The 22,894-nt window shown below is 42.3% G+C and overlaps 1 protein-coding gene across 7 annotated transcripts in view; it reads right to left on the minus strand.

Moving 5' to 3' along the window:
• Positions 1 to 22,894, minus strand: part of GALNT9 (polypeptide N-acetylgalactosaminyltransferase 9) — a 313,510-nt gene that overhangs the window by 59,300 nt on the left and 231,316 nt on the right. For 6 of the 7 annotated variants that reach the window (XM_080373517.1, XM_080373516.1, XM_080373515.1 and 3 more), the window contains one exon: positions 2,334 to 2,519. In XM_080373517.1, coding sequence (XP_080229643.1) covers positions 2,334 to 2,519 — 186 coding nt within the window. Of the gene's footprint in view, positions 1 to 2,333; positions 2,520 to 3,322; positions 8,193 to 22,894 lie in introns of those variants that run through there. The other variant, XM_080373519.1, reaches the window with a different exon arrangement.

A 22,894-nucleotide genomic window follows, 5' to 3' on the forward strand; every position in this document is an offset into this window, starting at 1 on the left:
TTAATTTACGTACTACTTCAGGCTGCATGGAAGGAGAGCAATTTTCAGAGGCACTCAGTACAATAAATCATTCAATGTATGATTCCTTTATCACCAAAATTGTTGAGAAGTAGATCATAAGCAGGGGCATACCAAATATTTGGTTGCTAACACAGATCTATGCTGACCTACTGCTGGAGGTTATAGGAATATGTTCTTGCAGATGTGTCTGCAGATCATCTGCTGATAGAGATATATGTTATGCACAGACCCTCAGTAACTCGGGAGTGAGTTGTGAAAAACACGGTGTGAGTTATGAAAGGGCTAAATTGGACAGGTTTTTGGTGAGAGAGAAAACACATATTTTACTTACCTTCTCTCTTCCCTGTTCTAAAATGAAGCAATACAGTGCCTGTTGCTGTGCCATTCCCACTGAATGCAAGAGCAGCAAATTGAGCAGCTATGAAAATGCTGTGCTTGCTTCTGTATTAGCTGCAGTCATCATGGGTGGGTTACAGGTGATGGTACAAGGATGAGGTGTCCACAGAATTTAGACTGTGGACATACTCTTTTTGACCAGGCAGCAAGGTTTCTAGATCTCTGGAGAAGGTTTTCCTTACGGCTTGTAACAGTACAGTACTTAGCTGAATACTACAGCGGAGTCAGTCTGCAAACACTAACAGTAGCTTCCTTCTCCTGACAGCTAATGGGGTTATTTTTATGATGCACATTTTATCAATCAATTTATTTTACGGAAAGAAAATTTCAATGTTCGGTACTTCTGCTGATTTTATGTCTCTTAATGTAGATGTGCCTGCTTTTTATAAAGTACTGCTGTATAGCTCAGTGTGGAAAACTACATCAATAAGTAATCTCAGAGAGATTAAGGGAAATCATGTTTTGGTGTAAGTGCTTATTTAAATATCTTGTCTTTTCTCAGAATTCATTTGCAGACAGCATCAAGCAAACAAATTTACCAAGGTTACTTTTTCATCTCCTGTGTGAAACTGACCATTTTATCAAACGGATGCAGACAGGGCTAAAATGCCCCTAGAAACTTAGATGGGCACTGCTTTGTCTTCCTCCTGCTACCATGGAAATCTTGTGTGGGAAAAGTTATGCAGTATTGCCTTTGGTTAAGGCAAAATAGTTCTCTGCAATTACCTCTCATGCCAAAAGAAGTCACCAAAACACATCTTCATGGGGACCTTGCACAGAGTGTCCAATACTGAACAGCACTAGGTGAGATTCAGACATGCGCGAACATCTGACATTCAGACATCACATGGAGAAGAATGAAATATTGCTCCTTTAGGTATATGCATTTTCAAAAATACAACAGGAATGAACAAAAATGGGTTTTGATACATTACTGAGGTATCAAAGTACAAGCAGGTGTTTAGGACTCAGTCTAAATCTGACGAAGTCTTTGACAAGACTCCCTTGACTTTAAAGGACCTAGGTCATACCTGAATATTCACAAAGATACTGCTGGGCTGGCATATTTTCCCATTATGATAGCAACATTCCTGTTTCCATTTGCTTCAACCAGTTCTGGACAACCCCTGCGTATAAGGGTTAACTAAACCATCATTACCTACATTGGAGTATGTTTCCCCTCAGCTGCTCTCCCTGTGCCCCTTCACACGAATCACTTGGATGTAAATACCACTAAAGAACACAGCAGCAGTCAGCCTCCACCTGACTGGGATATAACATACATCTCCTCTCTCCAAGAATTATGCTCAGTGGAGACGTAGCATGTGATATCCTTACAGAAAAAAGCGATAAACTGAACCTACAGTTTATCTAATATTTATATTACATGCATTCCTAGAGACCCCCACATGCCATCTGCAATTCCTATGCACAGTAAGAAGCAGAACATGTCCACACGGCAACACTCAGCCTGTAGACAATAAAGCCAGTTAATGCATGGTTCTTTTATCGTATACTTTGGTTTTTATGCTGGTGAGGTCTACTGAGTCTCATGATGATACTTATTTATGGCCATTTCTGTAGTCCTTACCACTGTAGCATATGAACTCCTCAAAGTTTAATGGCATCCCAAATTAACAACTTCTTCTGAGGAAGCACATAAACCTGAAACATTGTGCTCCAGTTACATTATAAATCTGTGTCACCGCTCCTGAGTGCGCAACAAAACTTCCACTGAGGAAGCAAGTTTATATGGCAGAACCCTCCGTACTAAGCATGCGCCAGCCCAAAGCACTCTTCCCCCCGAGGTTAGCCCACTTTGTACAACTGTAGGGACACCTTCCATCTCAAAGAGCTAACCAGGAACAGTCATCCATGTTTCTGCCTCTGTTCAGGAGAGCATGACCCACACTTACTGCCATGGGGATGTTCCATGCCATGTAAACATGTGACTTGAAGTCATCCATCCAGACCTCAGCGGCCCGCAGGGCATTGCGCTTTGCATAGTAATCGATGTCGTTGTTGTAGGGTTTCTTTGTGCGTTCGATATGTGCCACGCGAGAGCAGGGCAACACCTCCATGCTTCCTCCACACTGCCAGACCTGGGAGAGTTGGGGGAAAAACAATGCCATCATATTTTTTTTTTCTTTTCTTTTTAAGGTGATCAAACTGCTTCTTTTCAGACGCTGTAGGAAGAATGTTCCCTAGTCAGAGATGGGTACTGTCGAACAACGGAGAACTGCCGTGCAATGTACCTGCCCTGGGGGTGACACCCTCTCTCTGTACGTTGACTCTAGATGAGCCTGAGGTTAATGCAGCTGGCTGTGTAAGGTACCTAAGTTTAGATGCCATAAATATGCAAGTCCTTCCTCATAACATCACTATCCTTGGAACCATTAGGGAGAAGACAAATTATAAGGTGGTAACCTCTATCACAGAGACTAATTCAACCTAGTGCTTGTTACTGAAGCCTCAACAAAAATCAGTCGTATCATCTGGCTGTGTTTGGCACGTATACATGAAGCCTGCTGCATCAGCTCTCCAAATCAGCTAAGAAACTTTTAATAGCTTAAATGTGACTGCCAGAAAATTATGATCCACTTTTAGTGTACGTAAGCATCTCAGATGACCTATTCCGCACCAGAGCCTTTTATGTTGGGATTTGAACATTGCCTTTGGGAAATAGAAGGAAACAAAATTACCCACATGCACAACACCAACAGAACAAAAGGTATGGAAACACATTTATTTTCTCATTATGGAAACTTAGACTTTGATTGTAAGTCAGTCGATTATTCTTTTCTTTTCCTAATCTAGCCTCCACAGGCTTCACTGATTTTCAGCGCAGCAAATTTCTCCCCTTCACACACTTTACTTCATCAGTAAGAAACAAGCAGTGACTTACCTGGTCAATACAGGACATCCCACAGAAATGTTACCCAGGAATAAAGACACAAGTATTAGCACAGGATGTCTCGGTGAGTCTGGCCATTAACCAAAGTGTGTGCTTTTTTAGTGGCAAGGGTTACTGCTACACTCGGCAGTGAGCACAGCAGATGCATTTCTCCCCAGTGCTCCTATGTCCTCGCAGCTGAATACCTGCCAGGCAGTAAGGAAAGGAGGAACCTCTGGTGCAACTATTCGTATACCTTTACCTGCAGCTCAGTCACATAAGCAGCAAGAAATGACCACTTACTTCTCCACCCCCGAGCTGATGAAAGTGGATAAAAGGGGCCGAGTGGAGACTGTATCACCCAGCCTTCCCCAACACCACTGTACCCATACTGTGCAATTTTTTTCCTGTTGATCATTTACTGTCTGAACTCCGTGGTGGGAAATAGAGAACTTGTCTCTCTGAATCACTGAGATTTGGAGTGACGCAGGGGGAGTGAAGCTTATGAGTTTAAGTTCCTTCAGGTCTGCACCTAGTATTATAGCTGAAAAAAAGAAAAGTTATTACAATGTAAGCAATAATCCATTGCTTTCCAAGGTTGCCTTTTACTGAGCATAAGAGCTCATTTTCTAGACAAGATGTACTCCAGAACAATACTGGGGCAGTTCTCCACCTAACCTGCCTTCTCAGGGACAAAGATAAATTGCTTGGGAAGTGGCAGATAAAGTCTTCTCCTCCAGTCTGGCTTTTTTTTTTTTTTTAATACTTTTTAAGGTAATATTTATCTGCTGCTTTCCAAACAGTTCTGTAGTAAATCACTGGCCACTGGAATTTACATTTGACAAATGAGATACGCTGAAAAATACGCTGCTTGTAAATTTGGACAGACATATGCTGAGGGTTTCCAGTGCAAAGGGGAAGTGCTACAGAAAAGAAAGGAATCAATTGATTTTCATGATAAGAAGGGGAAATGAATAGTACACTTTAGTATACTGCTTTAGTATACACACTTTAGTATACTGCTATTTGCCCAACCCATTCTGGAAGTCAGCTATTTAATGCAGAGCACATTTTCATTTCTCTTGATATGGCTAATGACCTTGTAATTTTTATTTATATATTTTGGTAGCAGGGGCAAATACATTCTTTGAGTGACAGATTTATTTCCGTCAAATGCCAGTGCTCATGGAAACCCGCAAAGAAAAAGCTACTAAACTGCAACATTAAAGAAAACAGTTTAGCCCATCTGATAATTCAACACAAACAGTTATTTGTCAGTGATAAATTCTCCCCAGATGAAATCTGCAGGGAACTCAGACACCTGCCTACGAAGCAAACCCAACAAAGGCAGGCAGCAGCAGCCTCGGGAGCCAGGAGTGGTGGTGCTCAGCGCCAGCGCAAACTTGTGCCGTGGTGTGAGTGCCCCTGCAGCCAGCCAGGCTGCCTCACCTACAGCGGCCCCTCTTCCCCTACCCCCCAGCCCCATTTTGCCCTTCAGAGAGAAAAAAACTGCAGGGGAAGGAGGAAAGGAAATAGTTCTTCCTAGTAAGATGCCGATTTACCCCAGATGACTTGTTTTTCTGGGAATACGTAACTTTCAACACCAGTGGGGGATGTTTCCCAGGATAAGGATGGGATTTCCAGCCCCAGAGCTGGACGTACAGCGCATGGGGCGAGGAGGCAGTTAGATAGCCATGTATCACCAGGCGTACATCAGCACGCCACCACTTCTCCATATCCCAAATAAATGCCACTGCTGCTTGACTACGGGTCACTTTTCAGGCTAGACAAGGCTTGTTTCACTTCGTAAGGATCAGTTACTGTTCGGTGGAGCGCAGACACGACTCTGTATCCCCACACCTTTTCAGTGCACTGCCAAGTACCTGAGTGAAACTCTTGCCCTCTCCCTTTTCCACCCCAATGATTACTTAAACTTACACAAAACGAAAGCATTTCACTAGTACAACCACACAGGTGCACCTCAAACTAGCCAAGGTCCCGCTAGGTAAGAGCGGTCGTGAGGTTTAGGTGAATACTCAAGACTTGTGTCTGAGTGAAGAGGATGGGAAGGTTCAGCAGCACCTTCTCCCTGCTGGACACAGAACTGGAATAAGACACGCGGGATTCAGAAAAACGTTGGCTGTCTGCCTCCAACTAGGAGAAGTCTCTGAAACACAACAAAGGCTGAAAGAATGAGGAAAATTTAACTGCATGGAACAGACAGAGGTGAGTCAGTGGCTGCTCCTGAAACTGGCTGATGCTCCTCCTCTTTTCAGCCAAAACCCTATATTTAATGACTCTTCTTAACAGTAGTAAACAACCCATTTCTTTCTATATCGCGCTATGAAATTGTATCAGAAAAATAATTACAGGCATCTGTATAGCATTTATCAAGCAAGAGTTCTGAAAGGGCCTTACTATGGGAAGTAAACTATTACTGCCTGTAAGCATAAAATGATGCCCAGGTCCCTCCAAACTGACGCATTTCAGGCACTCAGAGGAAAATGACTTTGATATCTATGACTCATCTTCCGGGATAACAACACATTTCCAGCCCAAGTTACTCCTCTCAGACTGAGTTGCCAATATTAAATGTGCGTTTCAAGGTTCATTTACTGAGAACGTGGAAGCGGAACAGTCTCTCCGAGCTTCTCCCTACAAGGGTGTACATTGCTGAAAAAGCACACACAGCCTTCTTTTCCCCATGGAGAGGAGAATCCCCAGTAGCAAACCTTGTTGCTGGCATCACAGCATGCATTCATCAAACCTGTATGGTGGGGCAACAGCCCAGCCCCCCTGAAGGCAAGGTGGGTATGGGCTGCAAGGATGCCCAGGGCTGGGCATGGGGTAGCTCCAGCCTGTGAGCAGCAGCAGAGAAGCAAACAGGCTTCAGATCCATGCGCGCCTCAGCTGGGTGCAGCTGCCACAGCCCAGCCACTTGGCTTTGCCTCCGCAAGCGTCACACTGTGCAACATTTTAGACGTGATCAAGTAATTCCAAGAGACACTCAATTTATTTGCTAATTGTAGTTAATTTCTAATTTCACTGTTGCTCTTTAGGCTGCTATAAACAAAATTTATAGCAATATAAATGTTACCATAGCTGTCTTACCTTAGCATTTTTACTGCTAATTATCTCAATCAACTTTTCTATAAGCAGACATATCCAGTATTACAGAAGAACAAGTACCCACATCAGTGGTAAATTACAAACTGAATGGTAATGTTCATGGTTTGCGCTACAATGATTTACTGGCACTAATTATTAGCTATTTCTGTACACCTAAGATATGGCTGACCTGCAGAAAAGCGTTTACCATTTGTTACACAGTAGTCAATCAAACATTATATTCTAGGCATCAAAGGAAAACTGAGATGCAACAGTGTTTTGTCCACCACAATCTAAACTGTGCATCCCCAAAGTTCTCGCAATACAGCTTGGGTACGTGACTGAGAAAGGCTAATAAACTACTATGCTTTAACTCTTGCCAAGCACAAAGAAATTTTCTGGGGAAACACATTTTCCCACAGGTACTTGTTGCTGAAGGTACAAGCTACCATTTTTAGTAGGATTTTTTAAAAAATATTTGTTTCCTAGAAAAGATCCAGAACAGGTTTTAAGAGAACTGTCTTTTTTGAATGAAATTATTTGGAAGTACAGTTTCACAAAGAAAAAAACAACACTTGTGATCAAAATCCAGGCATTTTGGGAGAGAGGAAAGGAGGCAAAGCAAAGTGAAATGAAAAATGCCATCAATCCAATTGGCCCTTTTGGTGAAAGAACAGTTTCTTATCTTAAAGAAAAAAAGTTAAACAACAAGCCTGGTGACTGCTGAAGCAGGATGTAATGCTGGCTGGACTGCTGGGCTAATAAATTCCCAAGTCATGGCAATATATATAGAGAGAACATTGCTGACATGGTCTCCAGCTCTGCAGGTAAGACTTATTTCCAATAGCATCATGCCCTGCTGAGCGAATGTCAGAGCTCAAAAACCATCATGGGATTTAACACCCAGGTGAGCCTTTTGCAGTGGGGTAGCTGCAGCTCCCACAGGGCTCATGCTGTCACCAGCAGCGCTCTGCACTCCATGGACTCTGTGCTCTGTAAATGGAAAAGCACCCACATTACTTCCAGCCTTCTGTTTTTTTCCAAAATATATGTTTATTGACTAATGAGTTGAGACATTCATGCCAAAAATGGTAATGAAATTCCAGCATTGTGTGGCCATTCTTTTCCACATTTTAGGCATGTGAGTGAAGGGGTTGCCTGCAGTCTACAAGTCACTAATACTAGAGATTTTTCATCATTATATTCATTCAGTCAAAAACTCCAAACACAAAGCTTCATAAGTTAATGTATGTCATTATTGTGTACACTAAGTCGACTGTACAGGGTTATTTAATTTGGTACATATGATCTCAGTAAAAGCAAAACCTGTACGTAAAAATAAAAAAGGCTTTGGTATGAAGGCACAGCTGAGGAGACAGTTAACTCAACCTGGAAAACTTAGATGGGAAAGAAAGATCATGATCCTTAAGAGCTTTGTATCCTGCTGTGAATTTCACAGTTTAAACACCTCAGTGCTCAGTGAGAGAGAAAAATAAGAGTTTCAGACTCTCTGCTGCAACTATTTTTTCCATTAAATACATTTGGTTCAAACAGTTGGAGAGATGAGATAATCAAGACCACAAATAGCAGAAAGGAGACTTCTCTGTGTGTGTGATTTGCTTCCAAATAATTACCCTTTGCTAACAATTTCACAGCCTCTTTTAACAGACACTCAGTTCTGTCCGTTGGCCTCAACACTGCAAGTTCACGGACGCCAAAGCAGTTCCCACACTGAGCGAACCAGGCATTTGCAACGCATTGGCCTCCACCTCTTAAAACCATTAAAATCAAGCCATTAATGAAATTTGCAGTAATTTGAGATTTGGGGCCCATTTTTCATAATTAGAAGTTCTCTGGAGTTGGTGCCAGCAGGGACTGTTACTGTACAACCTGCAGTTGTGTCGCAGCAGCTTCGTGCTTAGTAGCTCTTCCCAAGAACTGGGGGAAATTTCAGTGGTCCTTTGCTGACAGGAATAATCGCTGTCTACAACTTCCAGCAGTAAGAAAGCAGGAAGAATCAGCTTCAAAACACGCGTGTGGCAGCAGGGTTCCCTCATTTCCAATGTGCCCAGCAGAGCACGTTACCTGGCATTTCTGCAGTGGCTTCTGCCAGAGGCAGCACTTCGGAGGTGGATGTTCAGCACATTCTGAAACAAAACTCTTTTGCTAGAACTGGGCTCTGATGTTTTATAAAAACAGTTCTGAACTCCATATAAGCAACACTTCATAGAAGTAGCCTTTCAGATTTCAGACTTTCTTCTCTGTGCAAAGGCAACAGAAGAGACGGAGGAGTTTTTAAAGCAGTTCAGATATCCCTGCTTTATGATGTCCCAGCGTGGGAATTCTTAAAATTCAGGGATCTCTGGTTTTCTTCGATTTTCAAAGCAAAGTCTACCAAAGACAGATGTCTTCTGGACTACCCACACACACCTACGGCAGGACTGGAAAAGATTCTCCTATCATGAAAGGGTTTCCAACTGTTTCAGAATTTTTCCTGACCTAAATTGTCAAGAATAACATCAATCTTAAATGTTTTTACTAGTTGAAACACAGCTTTTTGTCACCTCTATTGTTCTCCCCCCAAAAAGTTACCCCCAAAGTGTTTTGATTAAACTGAATCACTGATGATTTTCAGAAGATCTGTTTGGTGTTAAAAGCTTTTTTAACATAAGCATATTTCAGTCTGAAAAGTCAGTTAAAACTGAAACCCCAAACCTTTGTCACAAAACCAGCAAAATACTATCTTTTAACAACCTCAAAAAAGTTATTAGTTCTCATTTAGAAATTTTACCAAAGCACAGCCTTTTCCACAGAAGTCTTTTTGTTTTAATTTATCAGCTGCAAAAGCCTCAAGCCCCTGCCCCTCACTCTGTAAGGGGGCAGTGGGCTCACAGCCCTGCACAGAGTGCACATGGCCTGAGATAAAGGCATTGTAAATTACTGCAACAGACCATCCAAATGACGGGATCTGACAGGGTGATTAAACGGTGTTTCCTCAAGGTGAAAAAGGTCTAAGTACTTTCTGGCAAAAGGTGCAATACCTGAAGGGCAGGACGACACAGAACCCAGGCAGTAAATTCACCACAGCAGGCACCACTGGACCCTTCTCAGCTCTTTTAACACCACTGTGCAAAATAAAGTCCATGCCTACAGCAAAGTTACAGGAAAATTCCTACGCAGAAAATCAAACACGAGGAGAACTCTTTAACATTAAAAACATGCATGGAAGACAATGCTGTAGTTTCAGCCTCTCCTTCCAGCCAGCCACGGACCAACAAGGTCTGAATCAGAAGGGATTCTTCCAGGTAAATTTGAAACATGAAAGGATCCCTTCCCATCCGAAACACAGGAGCTCTCCGGTTACCCTGCAGTCCTTAATGGGTGTAGAACTCTAACGGTGCCCACTCTAGAAGCAAAAAATTTGCATGAATGTAGCACACTTACGGTTCTTGCATCTCCAATATTGACAGCTTACATAGTTCACTGAAAACTGATTTTTCAAAGTAATTTATAGCCTGACATATCCTTTCTTTCTAATGGGGTTTTATGGGTATTCTTTCTTCCACACAGTCTCTGTGCTGACTAGAGAGTCACATGTAATCAGATGTGCTAGAGAAAGCACTCTCTTCTGCTTTTCACTTCGCATAGGAAGCTGTTAGAAACTAGTGAGCTGTCATAATCAAACACATCATACGGAAAAATCAATCACGTGGTCTCATTTTGTTCATCAACTACATTTTTATCATCAGCTTTAAAGGCAACCATAATTATGGTTTAAAAAAGTCCTAACTCTTATTTCTCAAAATAGCCTGTGCTATTTAATGGTGCACTTACAGAGTGCAAAAATCTTTCCATGCTGGGACAAAACAGCCTACATCAGAAAGACTTTTAGCTGCCAAGAAAAGATTTGAAAAAAAGGAAGAAATCACATCTCCAGACCCACAGATCATATGTTTGTTGATTTCAGGATAACTAGCTGACCAATGCCTGCAAGTTACGGGACCCAACAGGGTCCCTGCTTGACTGATGACACTATCTCTGTCCCCATCCCTGCCATTGTGGTTTCAACTCCGCTAACAGCAGTTTATAAATAATCTTCTAATAGCAGATATATAGGGAGCATGCCACAATCTCACACATAAATGCCAATTCTGACACTAGGATAGTCTTACTAACGTAGGTGTGTAAATTCCTAGCCCCTCCTAGTCTTGCTGCCCTGTGGGGCTGGGAACACATGCTGTGTTCATGGACTATTGAATTTGGAGGGCTGAATTTCACCTGGGGCTCTCCTCATGGATTTTTTTCCATCTGATGCAGCATGAACTTAATTTGAGGACAAAATCATAGATATGGAGGATAGAGCAGACAGTCATATGAATCGTTAGTATATGTTTGGCACTGGTATTACCTATTATTAATATTTCTGTTGCCCCAGCAATGAATACTTGGAAGCTAGGTGCTTTTCCCAAAACTACTACACAAGGGCGTATTGTTAGATCCTCTAGCGGTCCTCCAGTGTAAGGTTTCCAGGCAGATTCAAAATGGCACCTTTAAAACAATTTCATAGATACTTTATTAGCCCTTAAAATATGTTAGAATTGATTGGAGTTTGACCTCTTAGTTTTGTTCCCTTGGGGTTTTCTAATATTTACAGATTAATTGCTTTCAGACAAAAAAGGCAGTGGGACCATAATGTTCTTGCAATGAGACACTCAATTGATACATGTTTTTTAAATTTCTCTGGTGACTCTTCAGTAGAAAATGTGAAGGTTGCCCTTCACATATTTCTTAGAGGTTACAAAGAACCCCAAGCTAGCTAAGATCTCAGATGTGACAATAGTGAGAAGATAAAACCCTCCTGTTAACCCTCTTAGCAGAAGAAAAGAGATAAGTGTGAAGAAATTGAAACATGTTCTAGAGAAACTCACTCAGCAACTGCTATCTTGCTGTAAAGATAAACTTTGTGTGTAAAGAACTAAGTCCAATAAATGAACAGACTAGGTGCTACGGGAGGGAGAAGATTGGATTTAAAATATTAATAATGTCCCACAGACTTTAACCACTAATCCGATCTCCATAAACCTGTATTTTGCAAGATTTTCTACAAATGCTATTGCACCTTTGAAAAAAGCATGTCTAGGGAAGAAGGTCATTATTTTGTGTGAAGTAGAATTCCTTTCTGCAAGGAAAATTCCAGACTCTGAAACGCCTTGGTGATGGGGGATGAAACCTTCAGAGAAAGAAGAGCAGGCTGGTGGCGCCTAGGCTAGCTGCGCTGTGCAACACCACATCGGCCGTGCGCGACCTGTGGGTTTCAAATGTGCATTAACTGGGATGGAAAGACTAAAATGTCACTCCAAACCGAGGCAGTCAGGAATTCTTGTTTGCCGCTAGGAAAGCTCATCTATAACTGCACTGATACTGGTCAATGCCCACCCGCTCTGGTAAGACCGTTTCCTGAGGAGCTGGTGAGAAGGCTTCACAGCCAAGCATAACACAGCAGGAGTCAAGCATGAGGCTGAAATGATGGCAAAACACAGCCAGGTTTTTTACTCAAATTGTACAAGAACTTATGCAGATACCAGACTTCCATCACTGGGCTCTGGAGCCTGCTCCTCATTCCCAGTCCCGAGCTCCTAGCACTCACATGGCTGCAAAGCAGGCAAGCACGGTGTACAGGCAAGGCTGGTATGGTCTATATCGCTGACCTTGGGTGCAGATAAGCACCCTTTCTCTACCATCAACCTCATTCACATCATTGCTTAGGGATGGCATGAGGGTCTGCCAGGAGTGGAAGCATCCAGGAATGGTGACAGGGAGAAAAGACAGCCCATCTAAGGACAAGTTTTTTGTTTTCAAAGACTTGTTTTTCTTAGCAAATGAATGAATATTGGCACCTCAAAATGCTCCAGGAGATGTTAACAGCTACTATCACGTAAGCTACAGGCACAGAAGAGAGACTGCTTTGAGGCGTACCCTTAAACTTCACAGACTAGAGATTACTCTCTCTGAATTCTCAAGTCTGAAAGAGGCTGCAGATACCTTCTCCTGGTCTAGAGGCATGCTGGGTTTTGCAAGCCCCAATCATTTTTCCTTGAATAAAAGTAAATGCAATTTGGTATCTCTAATTTAGTTCGGTAATTGTCCCAGACAAATGCTTCTCATAACACATTCTTTAAGAACGCATTTCATGAGAATAATTTTCTGTCTTACAAATTTACTCAACTGTTCCCCGAATCAATAGAACTGCTGTCAGTCATTTCTGCAAATCCATCTGCACAGACACTGTTTGTACTGTAACTGTTAAAATTCAACAAATCAGCTTTGGAAAAATGCAATCCACATGGGATACATGACACAGCATTAAAAACCAGCCCATCACCCTCATTCCTCACTCCTCATTCATCCAGTTGCTCTAGGTTGCTTCTTTTCCACTTATCCCAAAAGACCATAGAGAAAATCTCCCTCCAAATTCAAAGCCTCAGTGAGGGATAAAGGCATACGCACATAGAGCTTGTATCAGAAAACCTGCAGCTGAGCTCCTGAAACATTTACGTTCTTAGGAAAATACCTGTTTTGCCAGACTCTGAGCTTTACTCACCTGCACCAAACGACCAAATAATGCTGACTAGTCAATTCAGAAGCTTCTCCTGAAACACAAGAAGCAGTAGACTAGCTGCCACAGTCCAGTGCTCACTTGGGCACTACTAAAGAGGCTCAGGACTAGAACAGCCGAGCGCAGCAGCAGTCCAAACCAGGTCAAAGCGCATTGTGAGATGCCAGGGGAAGATTAGCGAGAGTAATGAAGGTCAGAGCAGGGACACCTTGCTTGACATGTGTACGTGTTCACATGACACTTCCATAAAATTCTCTTGAAGAATACAAAACCAACTCACAAAGAACAGAACCGGGGTGCTTTCTAAAAAACATCACTGATAAAATAACTGCATTGACCACACTTGCCAATGCTGCCTCAATTTCCACTAATACACCAAGTTAGTATATTCCTCAGTCATTCACCTACTCAATCACTGCCTGAACAAACTGAGAGGCATTCAATCTGTAAACCATGACTTTCTAAACCTTTGACCTCCTATTGGAAAGTCTTACCAAAAACCAGAAACTGGTACTTAGTCGTTATATACCTTTGGCCCATTAGTTTAATTCCAGTGATGTTTACAAGACTCTGTAGTAACAACAAATCAGTCCTTCAGGTAATGTAGCAGGGCACTGTGCTTTTGACCTGTTCCACCCTTACCTTAGCCAGGGCCATCACCTATGGACACTGTTCACAAAGCAACAGCTCCTTCAGAAATCAATTTTTCTTCAAGAAACTCATCTCCTTAGTGGAGAAAAAACCACCCTGGTCAGTACAGAGGACTAGATTTCATTAGAACCCATCACATGAACTAGTTTAAACACATCTGAGAGCTAAAGCCAAAGATGGTCCTATTTAAATGGAGTTTGTATGCCCCTGGTTTAGGTTCAGGATTGGGCTTTAGATCTGTGATCAAATGAGGACAGCCTTTGAGCTTCTGAGGGGAAGAATCGTTCCATGTTTCAAACCTCTTCCATTTGATTTGGTATCTCAAGTGAACAGGGATTATTTCCTCTGAATAAATTTAAGCAAAAATTGGACCTCCAACCCAGCAGCAAAACTAAAAGCCTTTGCCAAAGCCAGGTCCTAGAATTAAAAACACCCACACTTGAGTTGTTCTATTCATAGCACCAAATTTCAAATTTAAACTTTCTGCATTCTGAAAGAAAACAAGGGAAAAAATTAAACTGCCAGTCTGGAGTCATATACACCAGTGCATGTAGCAGCTGAATTACAAAATCACAGAACGGCTGAAGGTGGAAGGGACCTCTGGAGGTCACCTGGTCCAACCCCCCCGCTCAAGCAGGGCCACGTAGAGTCAGCTTGCCCAGGACCACGTTCCAGTGGCTTTTGAATATCTCCAGTGAAGAAGACTCTCTGGGCAACCTCTCAACATTGTCTCAACAGTCTGATTTCAATTAACTTTCTTAAAAATGGCAAATGAAATGGTTTTCATGCTATTTAGGGTGCCTATCCTGGCATGGCTGGGAGATAAAATACTTTGCAGAACGGGCAGACAGCAAGCGTGTAACTCAAGGGCACCTCTTCTAACAGGTGGGCAAACACATTAGCCTAGAACCAGCCAGAACCTCTACCTGCATCTCCCTTCAGTTGTTACCTACGCTAAGCCAGGGCGAAGGTACAAGGCAAAAGTTGTTCAAATTTTTCTTTTTTATTCCCCAAAGCGAGTTCTCATCTTCCTTGTGTAATACTATTAGTCCACACTTTCAGCCTTTTGCTAAAGAAATAATACTTTACTGCATGTTCAACCTTCAGTAAGAAGGCTGAAAAATGATAAAACGCTTCCTGGAATTTTAGCTGAGACCACAGGGAGGAAGAATAAAGAGTGGAATTTATTGATGCTTCCATTAGAATAAAGTCTTTCCTGAATAAGAAAATATTGAAACAGACTGTCTAATGAAGTGATCACAAAGGGTCTTTTCAAAGGACCTTAAGTGCCGTCGTCATCCTCATTTGTTTTCTCTTTCCACAACAGCCCCTTAAAATGATCTTTGTGTATTGTCTGCACTAAATCCTGCAGGGCTGTTACTTGATTTTAAAGAACAAAGCTTTTAGGCTGGGAGGGATTCATTCAGTGAGAGCTATTATGCTTATTGTGACTCTGCTGCAGAGCCAAGGGATTTACTATATGCTCATTAGATCCTGCTTTGTTCCAAAACAATCTTTTACAATGCAAATTTTAGCATGCTGATCTACTTAGAATAACACTTTCAAATAAAGGCTATTAAAGTAAAAGCTTCTTCTAATGCAGAAATGCTAAAAACTCAGATTAATTACTAATATTTTAGACCATGAAGACATCTGGTGTCTCAGCTTAAATTCAGCTTTGAACACGGTTACAAGCAGCCACAAGGACTCAGTGTTATGGGTACAAAGCAGCACCGAGGACGGTCACGGAGCTCAGAGGCCACATTACAAAGCCATCAGAAATGAGGCGCGATTGTCACCTGGCTTCTTGGTGGCTGGCATACGAAAGACTTGATTCATTCAGGCAGTGGCACCTGAAGCATTGAGGCATGAAGAGGCCTCACCAGCAGAGATGTTTGCTCACCAAGACCTCTAAGGAAGCTACACCAGACGGGAGGTGCGAGCTCTCCACAGCCCTGCTACGTGACATTGGGGTGCTGGAGCGTGTCCAGGGATGGGCCGCGGGGCTGGGGCACAAGTGCTATGAGGAGTGGCTGGGGGGGGGCGGGGGGTGTTCAGCCCAGAGAGGAGGGGGCTCAGGGGGCACCTGATCGCTCCCTACAAACACCTGACAGGGGCTGGAGGAGGGGGAGGTCGGTCTCTGCTCCCAGGTAACAAGTGACAGGACAAGAGGAAACAGCCTCAAGTTACACCAGGGAGGTTTAGATTGGATATTAGGAAGAATTTCTTCACAGAAAGGGCGGTCAGGCACTGGCACAGGCTGCCCAGGGAGGTGGTGGAGACCCCATCCCGTCCCCATCCCTGGGGGCTCTTAACAAGCCTGTAGATGTGGTGCTCAGGGCCATGGCTCAGCCGTGGGCTTGGCAGTGCTGGGTTAACGGTTGGACCTGATGATCTCAAAGGTCTTTTCCAACCTAAATGGTTCTATAATTCTACAATCATTTCCAAGGTTGTGCTGATGAAAAAAGAGAAAGCAAGGGAAATGTAGCTGGAAAAAATGGCAGAAGTGAGCAGAAACAACTCATTGAGTTCTGATGCTGGCTGTTCAGCACTCAGGGTGCTGTGACAGTTTCCATCTCTTGGGAGCACTCTTTAAATTCACGTTTGGCAGCTGTGACCTGCAGAGGGTGTTGACGATGTGAGGTGCATTCTTGTTTTTCAAAGCATTAATTCTGTCTTGTTCCTCCTCTATGACCTTCCCAAAGGAGCGGTTGTATGAACACAGGACGATGAAAATTATCATCCAGGAGATATACCTGATAGCTCATTCTTAATAGTTCTATAAATCTCACTAAGTCTTAGTGCTTTAAGTGTGCAGCAGAGATAACGCTGCTGTAAGGAATAGTGTGAACCCATCTCTCCTGAGTACAGAAATCAGCCAGTCTAGTAGCACTATATTAAAGCATTCTCTTTTGTATTCTGATGAGCAGAACTCAAGCTGGAGGTAGAATTTATGCCGAAAACCCCTCTCTCGGAGGATAATTAATAAAATACCAGAGGTAAGCATCAAGGAAAAAAAATAGTTCGCCAGCAGAAGCACTAACAAATCATTATAGTAATTCCAGACATCCTTTCCCACACACCCATTCCAAATCAGACCAGCAAACTAAACATGCAACGTATATTTAAAAAAACCCCAAATCACCACCTGCTTATACTGGACAAGTTGATCTCGTGGGAATAAGCACCTGGTCACTCACTAAACCAACACATTATTACTGAATTCAGATGACATCCTGTTTACACAATAAGCATCAAATCCTTAATAAACCTAAGATGCAGTTGTGCATGAGCATGGCTTTCACAGGGAACACTTATTTCAGTCAGATGACAAACCCATGATGAAGGTTCTCCTCCCAGGGAAAACAACCAGTGCTATAGGAAGGTGCTGAAGGAGGGGAGCTGCCACAGACAACTGCAATAAGCTGCCTGAAACATGTCTCTGAAGTCTGAAACACACACTTCCACTGCACTGCCTTCTCGCCCAGGCACAGCTCCCTTGGCAGCTACCGAGCTGCGAAGAGAATGTGGGAAAAATCCAAAATATCTCTGGCGAGTCTGTTACAACATGCTTTGACTTCACCTTTCTGACTGGAGGACAGCACGTGTCTGGAACGATTTTTTGATACTTTAGAGGAAACGCACAAAGGCAGAGAAGAGGAACTTTAACAGAAGGAAGTGCTATTACGTCCTAGTCATTCACTCTGCTTAAATGCTTTATTGCTACTATTAACGGACAGGTAATAACATTAATCACAGGCTGTGAAGTAACTGACAAACTAAGCTGTTTTGTATGAACAGACAGCTTAGTATAGTCACCTAAAGAGCTGGTAAAGCGATGCAATTTGGGCAAAACACAAAAGAAAAAGGCTGTTTGTGATTTTGATGGACAAGTCCCTAAAGAATCTCCAAATCCTAGGACTGCAAAGCAGGCTGTCAAATTTGTAGATTTGTTGCCTCTCCAGGGAAATCTGAAGTGAGGTCTATCACCAAAGACAGCCTTGTACTGGTTCTTTTCATTTCATTTCTTCAGGACCCGCTATTCCCATCTACAAAGATTTACACTAAGGCTTGCTTTAGTTGACAAATCCTTTTGTTTGGAGGAATTTTTAATTTTTTTTTTCCTGTTGTATAATGAAACCAACAGAAATGTATTGACGGTGACGTATAAAAGTTTGCTAGGCATGTTTTTATTCTTTAAACCAGATAGGACACATTCCATCTAGCATAACAATATGAAAATACACATAAACATTTGGCAGTATTTTTCCCCCAAGAGCTAAAAGTGTCCTCACAATCAAACACTGTAAATATTAGCTTCAGTTTATTGGGAAGATAGTGTCCTGTATTATTAAAGTACTGAACAAATAAGGGATGTTCTTTGTTTGCAAGAGATTTTAGAAGTTAAATATATATAGATACAGATATGGTTTCAAATTGATCCAAAAATGTGCTTGGCATTTCAAGGTCTTTGGCAACTCAAAACATGGAAAGAAAGTTCATTTCAGATCAAGCAAACTATGTTGTTTCAACAACATCTGAAAATACCCTATTTTGAGAACATAATTTAATGAATTCTTTTTCTCAACAGATGTATTTAGATATAAAATATTTTTTTAAAATATTTGGAATATTACTGTCCCATTATAAACAGAAATATCATTAGTTGATGACATAGAAAACATTGACATTTACCTTTTGCCTTTTTAAGGCTTCCTTAATGAAGTCATTAATCATCATTCTTCAGTCATAGGCTGGGAACCTACACACGACACCCTTCATCTAGGGACAGTCTTGAAAACAAACTGTGGAGAAAAAAGCCCCATGCTCCAAGCCCAGTCCAGGTTCTCCACCTTGGATTTACTGCTTTGTGCAAAGCCAAAGAGGAAGGTAACCTACAGCTAATAGAATTTCACCTAAATTCATCTCTCGTACTGCTGCCCTACACCTGACAGCCTCATGCTGATCCACGTGGTGACATTATCACCCTGGAATCCGCAGCAGCTTGCTGCCTGGGGACAGCTGCAAGGCAGAGCTCAGCAGAGGTTAGAAATGGTTCTGTATCATCCTTCCTTGCTCTTATCCAAGGACTTTCATCCCGGCACCTGAGAGCGGTTTGCAGACACCCTCGGTGAGCAGGGAGAACAATATCCCGATCTCACAAACTAGCAAATAAAAATGGCTGTTTTTCGTATCACCTCACAGTGACTCTGTCCTTACAAAACTCCTCTGCCCCCATGAGCTACTTAGCATGGAAAGGGTTAGAACAACCAGGGTACATTAGACAAAGATTTCAGAGAATACTTATACAACTAGTTTATACAGTGTGCTCATGCCTCCCCCTCCATCCTGTCCCTCCTTACCCTCCCCTAGCCCTGCACAGCGCTGCCTCTCTGCATCCCACACACAGCTAAATGTTGGAAGGGATTACAGTGCAAATGTGCACTCATGAACACGGTACCGCTTGACTCCTGATGAACTGAGCAAGCCAGAGCTAGTTATATATAGCACAGTCACGAAATACAGGTATCAGCACAAAACTGACCTCAAAAGGATGTCAGATGTGACCAGAAAAGTATTGCATTAGAATAAGTACAGAGTTTACTTAATGACCTATGGCATTTTATCTTCTCAGACAATTGCTGTAGTTTTACTCGAAAATATACACTTCAACTACAGCTTGACTAAAATAAATAAATAAAACCCACTCCTCAGTTAGTCCAATAATTTTTTATTTCTGGAGAATGGTAGTAATGACTAAATAGTACTTTGCTCCATGAAAGTCTGAATTTCCAAGAACTAAAAGGGACAGTGGCACAGGATTAAGTAGTCCTTTCATCACATGGCTGGTGTGTTTTATCCCTGCTGGGTCACAACTGCTCTTCATTTACCAAGCCCCAGGTTTTATCTATTTGTTTGTGGAGCCTTTGTTGTAAACATTCTGGGCTGCCAAAGAAATAATAAAGCCTTTCTTACTTTTCTTTTTCAGCCTAAATACAATTCTCTGTTAAAAAAACTTTCCTGGTAAAACAGGATGAATGATTAAAAAAACCCACCCAAACAACTACAGGGGTTGCATTGCTTTGCCTATCATCTGTGAGAAAATTTGAAAAAAATATAGCTCTACATCATTTTTATGAAGGCACTTTTCCAGACTTCCAGTTCATTTAATTTTGCCCTAGAGCATCTTCACTGTGAGTAACATGGAGTACAATCCACTTGTCTGTCCCATTGCCCCTAAATAATCTCTTTCCATCTTCTCTCAGAGCCAGGCTGTCACAAGCAGCATAATACCTCTACAGAGATGAAATAAGACAAAAGCAATAACCACAGCCAAGGCCCCCAGGGATTTCCTCACTAGCTCTAACTACAGTGTCCACTGTATCAAAATCCTGCCTTGTTGCCCTGTATCAACATTTACATGCTCTGCTGCTTCTACCACTCACATTTTCAGAGGAATTCCTGCCTCATCATCTGCTTTGTCAGGCGATGGCAACAACTGTTTCCTTTCCCCATTTCTCCTGTCACTGTCACCCTGTGCCAACCAACTCTGGTCACAGCCTCTGCTCTACAACCGAACCGTGCTGGGAATTTCCATTACTGTATGAAGGATGCCATATTTTTTAAAAAAATGATTCAAGTACCCTGTAACACAACAGGGGAAAGAGCTTTGTGGCTGCTTGTGTCCTGTTGCTGAAACTAAAGGGCAGACTGCATGGTTTGATCTGGCTGGCTCAGGTGACGACCTTGTCCCAGAGGTGTTTGTGCCAGTCCTGGTTCATTCTTCCTGCACCCCCATCCCCAAGAGATTACAACTCCTTGAGCTGGTTACGCAAATACCCTGTAATCTGGGTAAGTTATAATTCAAAATGATACAGCCTAGTTTAAACACTTAATAATAGGAGCTGCAACCCTGTATCATTTTGGCAGATTTGGGAAGATTAAGTGTGCAGCTGAGGTTTAAGGGTATGGTAATCTCCGTTTCAGGATGAAGACACAGGGAAGGCAATGCATTTTTCACTAGCTTTGCCAGAAACAAAATGCCTGACTGTAATTTATGTTAGCATGGACCTGTTAAAGGGTGAATTTCAGTTTTTTAAAAGAGGAGTACTGTGGCTGTTAAAGTGACAGCAGCTATGGAAGCCTCAGTCATACCCAGACGTACACATGCACATACTGAAACACCAGAAGCATTTCAGAGATCCCCTGAAAGATCAACATGGACAGAATGAAGCATTTCCTCCCATCTGCCACAGAACTAAAACTTTTTCAAAGTCACATCTGAACCTATGGCAGAGACAAAAACAAACTCAGGTTTTCCAACTTTGGGGCGAGCGCCTTAGCTGAAAGATCATCCTAACACAACCTGCTAAGGTCAGTCTATGGGCTCTGCACAGAACATTCAGAGTTTTTACTCGTTAGCAGATCTCTGCAGCCTTTCTGGCCAGGAAACATCACTTCTACTCGGTATTTCAAAATTTGTGTTCAACCCAGTTTCTCTCACCTTTATTTTTTTGAACTGAAATCCTCCTTGGTGCTTTGCTAGGAATGTGAGCTGAGGAGCCCTGGCAGCCCCAGGCTCAGCAAGACACGCAAGCAAGGGCAGCACTCCGGTGAACACACCAGGAGCTGCCCAGGGAGCCCCTGGGCTCCAGAGCCCTGCACCGGTGGGCTGCTGAGGAACATGATCTGGTGAGAGACTGGGCAAATTCAGAGAAGCCAAATCAAATAGTCTGTGTGGAATAAGATGAATGTAATGAATCACTGCCTTCCAATTAAGAAATAACCTCCTAATTTTTTCCCCAGTGTAGTTTAACTGGAATCCTCCTTCCTGATTAGATTCAGTGTTACTGATGGTCCCCAGAAAACAGGCTAATAAATTCACAGGCTGACAGTTACATACAAGTTATGAAAATATAAAGACACTGTTCTTAAAGATATCTAAATACTGTCTCCCAATATCTGCAACAACTCATGTCAAAACGCCTTGGTGAGGGCTCAGTGGAAGCACCCGCTCCCTTGAGGGAACGTCACGTATATCCAACGTCTACCTGCATTCACGTGCACACAGACATGCAACACAACTCAGTGGAGCATCTCAAGGTGGTGGCCAGTAATCACTAGAAAACTCTGCAGGTAAACCTGCCCCGTAGCTGCACTTGTCAAGTTTCCAGTCTTCAGGTGGAACAGTTTGTGCAAATGGCCCAAGAGAAAGTACTTCTCTTCCTCTGACGAATTAACTGTCACCAGTGTTCCCTCTAGAGTGTGTTTTTAAACCTCAGAAATATGCCATACTGTAAGACTTAACAAGCCCAATCTATTTTCTGAGAGAAGTTCAAGAGACTGTTTGATAACTAGCTGCATGGGAAGAAGTTCCTGGTCCTAGCTCTTTAATGTAGCAGAAAAAGACATAATGAAATCTAATAATTGGTAGCTAATGATAAAGAAATTCTGATTGCAGAATTAATTGGGGTTTTTAATCAACAAAGATAATTAAACATGGAACAGCTTACTGGCAATTTCTCTACTAGTGTAATCTTTTTGCAGTGAGGCTAGGAATTTTCAAAACCTACCAAAACCCAGAAATTATGGGGTATCAGTGCAAGCTGCTGAGTCAGGATCTTGGCCCTCCATCAGGCAGTTGAAAGAAACCTGCTAGAAAGTGGGGAATTTAACCTTGCAGATCAAACTGCCTCGGAGTTGTGGAGGAAGAAAATACCATGGCTCAAAAGAAAGCCTGACAACACGCAAACTCTACTTCTCCAATTTTTGTAAGTTATATGAAACTTTTATGTATTAGAAATTAATCAGGCAAGCTTTCTAGACTGCGTTTAATCCAGCCTAACAATCCTTTGACACAGAATCAAAATTTCTTCAAATAATATTTCTTCCCTTAAACTTCTCAAGCTTCAATTATTGTAACTACAGAGCAAGAGACACAGGTGGAGGTTAATAACTCCTTCACAAGGGGAAAAGCCACACACAGAGGGCAGCGTCTTCTGGTAACCCAAGACATAATAGAACAATGTCTTCCTCTGCCTGTAATCACTAAGGATGCGCAGTAAGCTGAAGTTATCAAGCAGAACAAACCTAATGCACGCGAGAGCGGTACAGTCATGGGTTTGTACTAATAAACTCCAGAGCAGGCAGGAAGCAACAGCTACTACTAAACAGGTGCCATGGCCAGAACTAAGCATGCTATGTGACAA

This window comes from Falco punctatus (genome assembly GCF_963210335.1).
Source record: "Falco punctatus genome assembly, chromosome: 1".
Lineage (NCBI taxonomy): Eukaryota > Metazoa > Chordata > Aves > Falconiformes > Falconidae > Falco > Falco punctatus.